The sequence below is a fragment of the Solanum pennellii genome, chromosome 2, assembly GCF_001406875.1.
Source record: "Solanum pennellii chromosome 2, SPENNV200".
NCBI classification, from domain to species: domain Eukaryota; kingdom Viridiplantae; phylum Streptophyta; class Magnoliopsida; order Solanales; family Solanaceae; genus Solanum; species Solanum pennellii.
The window spans coordinates 56,173,913-56,184,718 of NC_028638.1; the positions used below are offsets into that span (position 1 = coordinate 56,173,913).

The window sequence follows — 10,806 nt, forward strand, 5'->3', positions numbered from 1 at the left end:
AATAAGAAATTGATTGAATGATCTTATTGATATAAAGGTCTAATTTGAGTAATTTTATTGATACAAAATAAAATTTTGTGACTTTGCTTGATAAATTTTAGTGATCTTTTAACATATTAACTCGAAGAAAGAGATAGTGAATCGGTTTGTATAAAAGGAATTCTAAACGTTTTATACATAAAAGATGGAACCTAGCATAACGTGTAAAACTTACCTGCACGGGGTATTTATACCAAGCCAGTGGCGTAGTCAGGAATTTCATTAAGAATGTCCAAACTTTTAATAGTATTTTTTTAAAAATAAAACGATAATTTAAACTACCAAAACAAATAATCAAGTTAAGCAATATTTATAGAAGTCAAACCTTTTTTTGATACTCATTATTATAATTCCTCATGTCTATTGAAACTTGAAACTAAAATATTATGTTGATATTTTGTTATAAAATAAAATGAAACACCCTGCGGGAAATTGAAACTGGGCAAATTGTAGGATTGCAACAACTATTGCCAATTCCACAGCATCTCACTTAGTCATTTCAAGAGATCCAACTTTTATATATACCAATATTAAATCAAAATTGTACTTGTATATATATCGTTTTTCAACGAAGGGTGTCCAATTGGACACCTTAAAACGTATATGGCTCTACCCCGCACCAAATCAATACATATATGTCATTTGTTTAAATTTATAGTCATTAAAAAATCATGGCCGGAAGGCTCACATGGCGCAACATGTTATTTGTATCTGCTAGATAGGAGTGTCCTTATACCAGAATTTTTAATTTCTCATAATCCGTTAGCCACATATCATCGATTATTAAATGAGCATAATGTTATAAGATAAAAGGAAAACTAAATAAGCATTGATACCCTGTCCAATTTAAGATAGAACGATAACATTTTATATTTAGCACCCATTCTAGTTTATATTAAGTGAAATTTTTTGGGATATAACACATTTTCTAAATAAAAATATTTATTAGAATAATTGTTTATTTTAAATGTAAACAATAATTTAAATTTGAAAGGTTTATTTTATCCTTAATAAAATACATACTCTCTCTGTTCCATTTTATGTGACATCATTTACTTTTCTGTCCGTCCCAAAAAGAATGTCACATTTTTTATATGGCAAGTATTTTTAGGTACAATTTCTCTTTTACCCTTATTGGTCCCACTTAATTTAAAAATAGTACGCTAATACATTTAAGAAAAGATGGAAAAATAAATTAACTTAAAAAACGCAATATAATAAACAATTCAAAATTTTCATTATTTATTAAATTTCTTAATATTGCCCATAAAATGTGACGGAGGCAATTCAAGCTAATCATAACAGATTTTCTGCATTAAAATTAGCGAGACAGTGAGTTTACTGTTATAATAATGAGCGCAGAAAGCAACGTATGTTGTATGTGTAAGTGAGCAGTAGATAATGCAACAGCTTCTTCGTAGAAGAAGCGAATGGATTATGTAGTGATTGTAGGTGGATCGCTACTTGTATGGACTTTGTTCTTGTGCGTTCGTTTGTTCTCAATAGGCAAAAGATGTAAGAAGAAGCTTCCACCAGGCCAAGCTGCTGTCGAGACTTCTTTGAATATACTTTCCAATACCATTTTTTCCAAGGATGTTGTGGACTTCTGTGCAAATTCAGGTAAAGAATTCAAGGATTTAGTGTCGAACCTCTCGGAAGAAGCTAGTAAGCCAAATTTGGCTGACTATTTCCCCATGTTTAAAACGATTGATCCTCAAGGTATAAGGCGAAGAGTAGGCAAGCATTTAGGTAAGTTGCTTCCAACAGATCGAGGGATTGATTAATGAAAAATTGGAGGCAAGGAGGAAATCAGAAACTATTGGTAGCGCTGATGTTCTTGACGTTCTGTTAAATACCAGTAAAGAAGATCCTGAGGCACTTGACAGAAATCACATAGAGCGGTTAAGCCTGGTACTTTCAACTTCTTCCCTTGGGTTATGCGTTTGACCTTTGTTGGTCTATCTGTATGTTACTGGATTTAATTTATCCTTCCTCTTTGGCCAAATTGCAGAGATGCATTCAGTGTTACATATATTTGTGGAAGAGCTATAGTCGTAGGCCCTGTACATTATATTGTTCTATTTATGTTTAAAGAAGAACACACATTATTTACAGCCTCAGAATTATAAACGATCCATTACATATAATATCAGAGATAGCTGTAATAGTTGCCGTCAATTTACACGAGAAAAAAGTCATAATGATGTGTAAGTATCATAATTCACTTTGCAATTTATCAATTTTCGGCATCTCTTAGATTAGGTTATATTGCAGGACCTTTTCATTGCGGGAACGCAGTCAACTTCAAATACATTAGAATGGGCAATGGTAGAGGTCATGAGACAACCATACATAAATGAATAAAGATAAAAGTGAGCTTGTTGATGTTATTGGGGAAGGCATGATAATCAAAGAAGCTGATGTTGTCCGTCTCCCTTATTTGCAGTGCATAGTGAAAGAAACCTTGCGAATACACCCACCAGTTCCCCTTTTGATTCAAAAGGTAGATCAAGACGTGGAGGTGCGTGGCTATTTTATTCCAAAAGACTCTCGAGTGTTAGTGCACATATGGTCAATAGGCCGTGATCCAGCTATATGGGAGGATCCTCTGGCATTTGGATTTGGTGCTGGTAGAAGAATTTGTCCAGGGTTACCTTTAGCAACCAGGACCCTTTCTGTGATGTTGGGTTCATTGTTGAACTCATTTGATTGGAAAGCTGAAGGCGATATTGTACCAGAAGATTTGGATGTTGAAGAGTTATTTCACTGCCGAGATTTCGTCCTTTGCTAGCTGTTCCTCTTCCGCTTCAAAATTGAGCATGTAATAAGTCAACATGAGACAGTTATATTTGGCGAATAATTCAGATTGTCTGTTTCTTTACATATATTTTGGAGATGAGATCGGGGTATAACTCACTTGTTTCACGGTTTTCTAGCTAGGGGACGCTAAGAGGCCCCGGCCCATCAAGTTTTGAATTTGCAAACAAAATGAATCTTGATGTAAAAAAAAAGGTTTTTGTTAACTGACTTGATTTTGGGTGCTAAAAGTCAGAAAGAAGAGGAAATGAAGTGAAGAAATAATTTAAGAACGCACAGGTCCTATGAATAATATTTTGAAAATCTAAATTTAATTACTACTACTAGTTTAGGTAATTTTAGTAGTTATTTTCCTACTGCATTTTCTTAATACATTGTATTTTTTATATTTAAAGGGTGAAACGATAAAACCATCTTTATAGTTTCATAAAAGTAAACAAAGTCAATAGCGAACAAGTATTGTTGGACAAGTAATATTATAAAATCTGGCATATTTTTCATAATCCTAAAGCCAGCCAGAACTAAATGATCTTTGATAGTTTAAAGTTTCACAATTCTCATCAATTCATCATGTTCGTGTTCGTTAGCTGTTTTTTGTTCATGCTTTTGTCTGAAGTTTGACTATATTTTTGCAATGAGAGCAGAATTGGAGGGCAGTTTTCTGACTTTGACTATGAAAATGAGTAACACATTTCTGGACAGAGAGGATGAATATTCTTAGACGTCGACAGGTCATTTTTACATCAATTGCCTTCAGCGAAGCCAAAATCAAAGGACTCAAAGGATCCTTTGTTTACTTTTTTTTTTCTTTTAACTCATCCTTTGTTTACCTTTTTTTTTTATTAACTCATGAGAGATTTGTATGGAAAGTGATAGATTCGCGCGACCTTTTAAATTTTTTCACTGGTTTACATATTTGTACAGAAATGACTTACTACTCCCTTGTACGTCTCATATTAGTTGAGATCATTTTTTATATACACATATTAAGAAATCATAGATAAAACGATAATTTTACTAATTCATTCTTTAAAAAAATTCTTGGGAATTTTACAAAAAATGTGAACACTTTCAAAATAAGTCGTAATTGCAAGGGTAATATAGGAATAATTTAATTAATATTTACTTAATTTAATAAATAGACAAATAATATAAAACAACTATTTTTAATAAGATAATTAGCTAATATTGAACGGAGAGAGTATATTAATGAAATACATTTTGGATTGAAATACCCACCAAACTAAAATAGTTGGACAGAGACTTTTACATCAAACGTGAAACACAAAGCCTCCAAATGCCAACACAAGCAACTTTGTCAAACAACAACCAACTTTAGAAATTCAAGTAATGTATCATGCAACTCTTTGAGGTTCTTTTCACAAACACGCCAATTTATTTTATGTTTATTTTACATACTCCTTCAATTTTATTTTACTGGTTCATATTGATCTACAACATATTTATTAAGTGTTTATTTATCAAATTGATCTTATTTTTTTTATTTTTTTACATTCTTACAGTTTCCATATACCCTACCTTCTCGAGTCTTCTCTCGTGATTACATTGAGTATTTTATAGTTATTCAGTTGACATATGCAACTAAGAAATAAGGTTTCTATGAACCCCAAACTTGTTGAAACGGCCCTGTTAGACAGCTCTGGAGTAATGGCTTGTTCTTGTTTCTTTTGATGGAATGGGATATCGATCATGGAGGAGGAGGAGCATGCATGTGATCCCTCTCCATGAAGAACAAATTAGGTTCCGTTAATGGTGATTGCGCAGAGCCTGATGCTAATACTCCTCAACTGCGAGGAGTGACAAACGGGTGGATTGAATCAAGATATGGACGGGTCAAAATAAACAAAGACGGCCTTCCTATGTTTAACAACAATACTAAATGGATTAACCGACAGATAATATGGATATTTAGTAGTAATAACTTTGGAAATAATCAAATGAGAACACAAGGTAAAAGCCAAAATAAACTTCAACTCTAGTAACAAAAAAAGATCATGTAAAATACCAAGCAACAAATAAGTATTGATTATATATGGATACCATTTTTTTAGTCGATAATATCCATTTTTAAAATGTCAAAGTTATCCAGCTAATAATATCTAATAGCAGTGTTTAACTGCATCAGAGGTTCTGCGTGATTAACACCTTCAACATTTAGGATGAATGGATGATGCAGTGTATATATATAACCGTTACATAATGTAACTAATATAAGCTAGGCACCTACATACTCCGAATTAATTATTTGATTAACAATGGATTATGTAGGTGGATTACTACTTGCCTGGACTTTGTTTCAATGCATTCGTTGGGTAGTAATAAGCAAGAGAGGTAACAAAAAACTTCCACCAGGGCCAATTCCCCTTCCATTGATTGGAAATTTGCATAATATTGTTGGCGATCAACCTCACAAGTCACTTGCGAGGCTTGCCCAAATATATGGGCCAATGATGAGCCTCAGAATGGGGCAAATAACTACAGTGGTAATATCTTCATCAGCCGTTGCAAAACAAGTCTTACAAAAACAAGATTTGGCCTTTTCCAGCAGAACGATTCCTGATGCAATCTGTGCCAATAATCACCATCAGTTCTCTGTTGTGTTTCTACCAGTTGCCTCTCGCTGGAGAAGCCTAAGGAAAATTTTGAATTCTAATATGTTCTCCAGCAACAAGCTTGAAGCAACTCAGCATCTCAGGTAAAAGTGTGGGTTTAATTTGATTAAAATAAGTCAAACTAATATACAATGATAATTAGATTCATATTGAACTTTTGAATTCAACTCCTTGAGTCAAGTCAACAAACATGTAATTATTCACCACACGATAGGTAAAAATTGATTTTGTACGTCACTTTGATGTCAGGTCCCAAAAGATGCAAGATTTTATTGGTTATTGCAGCAAGTGTAGCCAAACAGGCGAGTCAGTGAATATAGGCAAAGCTGCTTTCGAGACCATGGTTAATTTACTTTCCAATACCATTTTCTCTAAGGATGTAGTGGACCCTTATGCAAATTCAGGTAAAGAATTCAAGGATGTGATCAGGGGCGTCTTGGAGGAATCTGGTAAGCCCAATTTCGCCGATTATTTTCCCCTCTTGAAAAGGATTGATCCTCAAGGGATAAGGCGACGCACAGGCAAGCATTTCGATAAGCTGCTTCACCAGATTATAAAGGGATTGGTCGATCAACGATTGGATCAAAGGAGGAAATCACCAAATGGCAGTAGAACAGATTTTCTCCAAGTTATGTTGAATACTAGCGAAGAAGATCCGCAGGCAATCGACAGAAATCATATACAACACTTGTGCCTGGTAACTTTTTAACTTCTTCACCCTTTTCGGTTAAGTTCCTTATTTACACAGCCGGATAGACCTTTTGAACAATTATTTTCGACCCGTCAGACTATTAATTCGGAAAATTATGAACCTGTAATTTCAGTTGTAACACAGTGAGTTTTTAATGCTAAAAAGATTAATTCTAGATCCTGAATTCCCATTAGGTGCTCTGTTATGCTTCATTAGTTTCCTTGTAACTTCTTCCATCATTTAAATACTTGCTATATACCTTGTTACATCCCTGAGAGTTACTATTTATATTTCAGGACCTTTTCGTTGCGGGAACGGATACAACTTCAAGTACATTAGAATGGGCAATGGTAGAGGTCATGAGAAAACCATACATAATGAATAAAGCTAAAAGTGAGCTTGCAGATGTTATTGGCAAAGGCACGATAATCGAAGAAGCTGATATTGCTCGTCTCCCTTATTTGCAGTGCATAGTGAAAGAAACCTTGCGGATGCACCCTCCAGTACCCTTTTTGATTCGCAAGGTCGACCAAGATGTGGAGGCATGTGGCTATTTTGTTCCGAAAGACTCACAAGTGTTAGTGAACGTATGGTCAATAGGTCGTGATCCAGCTACATGGGAGGACCCTCTCACATTTAAGCCTGAGAGATTTTGGAATTTGAAAATGGGCGTTCTTGGCCTGGACTTTGAACTCATTCCATTTGGTGCTGGTCGAAGAATTTGTCCAGGATTAACTATGGCGACAACGGTATTATCTACAATGTTGGGTTCGTTGTTGAATTCGTTTGATTGGAAAGCTGAAGGCGAAATTGCAGCAGAAGATTTGGATGTTGAAGAAAAGTTTGGTATCACACTAGCCAGATCGCGTCCTTTACGAGCTATACCTATTCCTCTATAAACGCTGGGCATCAATCCTCTATTAGTTTTTCGTATTTTTTGTCTCTTTTATAAGCAAGGGTACTATTGTCTTTTCCTTTTATGCACTCTTTCTTTTCTCTTGCTTATGTATTGTTTATCATTGAAATAAATTGAGTTTAAACCACTTCACATTTTTACCAGTTTGACAGAATAAACTCCTACCATAGCAGGCTCGCAAGCACACGCATTAATGGACTTAGCTTACTCCTTATCTACTTTTTCTACTAACACTATACCAAAAAATAATTTTTAACGATAATTAAATATTAATTGAAAATAATAATTGAATTGTCTACTAAATATGTTTTTTTAGAGATACTAATAACATTTGCATTTTAGTATCCTAGGTAAATGTTGTTAAAATTTATAGCGATAATAGATCTAATTATAAATGTCTATATGCCTTTAACACGTTTACACATATATAACCGATAAAAAACTATTGTTCAATGTCAATTAATCAATAAAGAATCACACATGACACAACTATTGTTGATTGGTCCTTTGCCATTATAAATTTTTTTTCTCTGCAAGTCCGTTAAATTTGATAAAGTTTGAACAAAATGAAACTAGAAAAGAAAGGACGTGGTTGAAGTAAAGTGAAATGCATGTGACAATTGATTGAACATGTGAGAATATATTCCTATAATCCTATTCGCAATGAGATGCATGTGAATAGTGGTATTTTTTTATTTTTTATTTTTGCATTAAATGCATATGGCAATTGAACAATATGTGGGAATGCAGAAAAGACCTTTTTTTAATTAACTCCCTCCCCCTAATTGAAGATGGAGGGCTCACATGGTTACTAAGATCTGCTTGATAGGCATATCTTTTTATTTTTAATATGTTATAGTCAAGCGAAAACAGATATGCATCGATTATTAAATGGATCAAATATTATAAATTGATGCTCAAATAAATATATGCCTGTTTAGCTTAGTAGTGTGAAAATCAAAGTTTAACTATGGGGAAACTTTTTTGTATGGTTTTTAATAGCGTGAAAGTTATTTAAGTTTAAATTTTGAAGCTTATTTATTTATTTATTATTATTATTATTATTATTATTATTATTATTCGTGCAATATAAACATTATTATTATTTTAATTGAAAGGTGACAGCTAGAAATTCATACATTTCATATAAGAAATGGTGAAACAACAATAATTATGAAGGATATGGAAGTTATGTTCTTTATGATTGTTGATGGTATACCGATTCTTCTAAAAAATGTTAAATTCATAAATTTGATTACTGATCAAAATTTGATTTATAAATTAACAGGTTGATTTTCTTCAGAAAATTGTTTTGAAGGGTATATAAATTTTTTCACGACATTAATTTTATTATATAGAATATTCAAATGAAATAACCGATAATTCCAAAATTAAAATTGTTGATAATAGTAATTAATAAGCTCCAAGTTTAAAACTTAAATAATTTTTACATTATTAAAGATTAAATCCTAAATAAAACGTAAAAACAGACATAAAATACACAAAAATAAGGAATAGATAGAACTTGAAAATAAGATTGAAGAACCTTTGAATTTATAAATAAGATATTTTTCAAATTATACATTAAGTATTCTGCCAGAAGTCTCGGTCTGAGAGCCTTTGGTACTTCAGTAGATCTTCTTAAAAAAAAAAAGCGCTACCATTCCCAATGAGGCGTAAATCTTCATATTTTTGCATTGAATGGACTCACGTGAAGATATGGAGTAGAAGAGATCAAATTAGGGAATAGTGATAACTGATAAGGAATAGGATATTTATTGCATTGAAATAATGAGAAAGGCAATAGATAGTTGAGCGAAGAAGAGAATGGATTATGTAGGTGGATTGCTACTTGGCTGCACTTTGTTCCTGTGCATTGGTTGGTTTGCAATAAGCAAAAAATGTAACAAGAAACTTCCACCAGGACCATATCCCCTGCCCTTGATTGGAAATCTTCACAACATACTTGGTGGTCAACCTCATCAGTCCATTGACAAACTTGCCAAAAAGTATGGCCCAATAATCAGCCTCAGATTGGGACAAAAAACGACAGTGGTTATATCTTCATCAGCCGTTGCTAAACAAGTTTTGCAAAAGCAAGATTTGGCCTTCTCTAGCAGAACCATTCCAGATGCAATCTATGCCCTAAATCACTACCAATTCTCCGTGGTATGGCTACCAGTCGCTAATCGATGGAGAAGCCTTAGGAAAATCTTGAATTCCTATATCTTCTCTGCCACCAGCCTTGATGCCAATCAACATCTCAGGTCACTTGACTCAAATTTTAGTCTCCAAATCTGATTTTTTTTTTTATATGTTTGAGTTATTCTATCGTGGGCCAATTAATTTGATTTTTGTCATCTCTGTTCTTAGGTCCGGAAAGATCCAAGATTTAATTACTTATTGCGGTGGGTGTAGCCAAACTGGCGAGGCAGTGAATATAGGACAAGCTGCTTTCGAGACCTCTATGAATTTACTTTCCAATACCATATTTTCAAAGGATGTTGTGGATCCTTATGCAAATTCAGGTAAAGTATTCAAGGATGTGGTGTCCAACATCATGGAAGATGCTGGTAAGCCCAATTTGGCTGATTATTTCCCCGTGTTTAAAACAATTGATCCTCAAGGAATAAGGCGAAGAGTAGCCAAACATTTTGGGAAGTTACTTCAACAATTTGAGGGATTGATAGATGAACGATTGGAAGCAAGGAGGAAATCAGCAACTATTGGTAGCACTGACGTGCTTGACATTCTGTTAAATACCAGCAAAGAAGATGCTCAGGCAATCGACAGAAATCACATAGAACGGTTATGCCTGGTACTTGCAACTTCTTCCTTTCTCTTTGGCATAATGATATAAGTTTCACATTTTATCCTCTTAGATTTAGTTATATTGCAGGACCTTTTCATTGCGGGAACGGATACAACTTCAAGTACATTAGAATGGGCAATGGTAGAGGTCATGAGAAAACCATACATAATGAATAAAGCTAAAGCTGAACTTGCTGAAGTTATTGGGCAAGGCAAGGCAATAGAAGAAGCGGATGTTGCCCGTCTCCCATATTTGCAGTGCATAGTGAAAGAAACCTTGCGGATTCACCCACCAGTTCCCTTTTTGATCCGAAAGGTAGATCAAGACGTTGAGGCGTGTGGCTATTTTGTTCCGAAAGATTCTCAAGTGTTGGTCCACGTATGGTCAATAGGCCGTGATCCAGCTATATGGGAGGATCCTCTGACATTTAAGCCAGAGAGATTTTGGAGTTCGAAAATGGATGTCCGTGGCCAAGATTTTGAACTCATTCCATTTGGTGCTGGCAGAAGAATTTGCCCCGGATTACCTTTGGCAACCCGGACACTTTCTGTGATGTTGGGTTCATTGTTGAATTCATTTGATTGGAAAGCTGAAGGCGATGTTGCAGCAGAAGATTTGGATGTTGAAGAAAAGTTTGGAATTACACTGGCGAGATTGCGTCCATTACGAGCTGTCCCTATTCCCCTATAAATGTCGACTACAAATTATCAATGCAATACTTCTCCAGCTTACTCTGGCATTTCCAATCTCAACTGTGTAATTCTTCCTTTTTTTTATCCTCTCTCTTTTTCTATAATCATTTTCATAATTGCAAATAAAGCTTGACAACCTAGTGTTTTACCAATTTGACACAATAAGTTCCCAATTACGCTTATTTGAATAACTTACTTCAAATCTA

General features: G+C 34.2%; 2 protein-coding genes and 1 pseudogene across 2 annotated transcripts; all 3 read left to right on the forward strand.

Moving 5' to 3' along the window:
• The first annotated feature begins 1,469 nt into the window (after nucleotides 1–1,469).
• Nucleotides 1,470–3,132, forward strand: LOC107010188 (annotated as a pseudogene).
• Nucleotides 3,133–5,132: 2,000 nt separating this feature from the next.
• Nucleotides 5,133–7,223, forward strand: LOC107010315 (geraniol 8-hydroxylase-like). The gene is made up of 3 exons (XM_015209592.2): nucleotides 5,133–5,572; nucleotides 5,739–6,186; nucleotides 6,477–7,223. Exons 1-3 carry the CDS (start codon nucleotides 5,133–5,135, stop codon nucleotides 7,077–7,079), a joined length of 1,491 nt encoding a protein of 496 aa, XP_015065078.1. The 3' UTR covers nucleotides 7,080–7,223.
• A 1,575-nt stretch (nucleotides 7,224–8,798) lies between these two features.
• On the forward strand, nucleotides 8,799–10,806 carry LOC107010316 (geraniol 8-hydroxylase-like). The gene is made up of 3 exons (XM_015209593.2): nucleotides 8,799–9,363; nucleotides 9,470–9,914; nucleotides 9,996–10,806. The coding sequence occupies exons 1-3, from the start codon at nucleotides 8,924–8,926 to the stop codon at nucleotides 10,596–10,598; spliced, it is 1,488 nt and encodes a 495-aa protein (XP_015065079.1). The 5' UTR covers nucleotides 8,799–8,923; the 3' UTR covers nucleotides 10,599–10,806.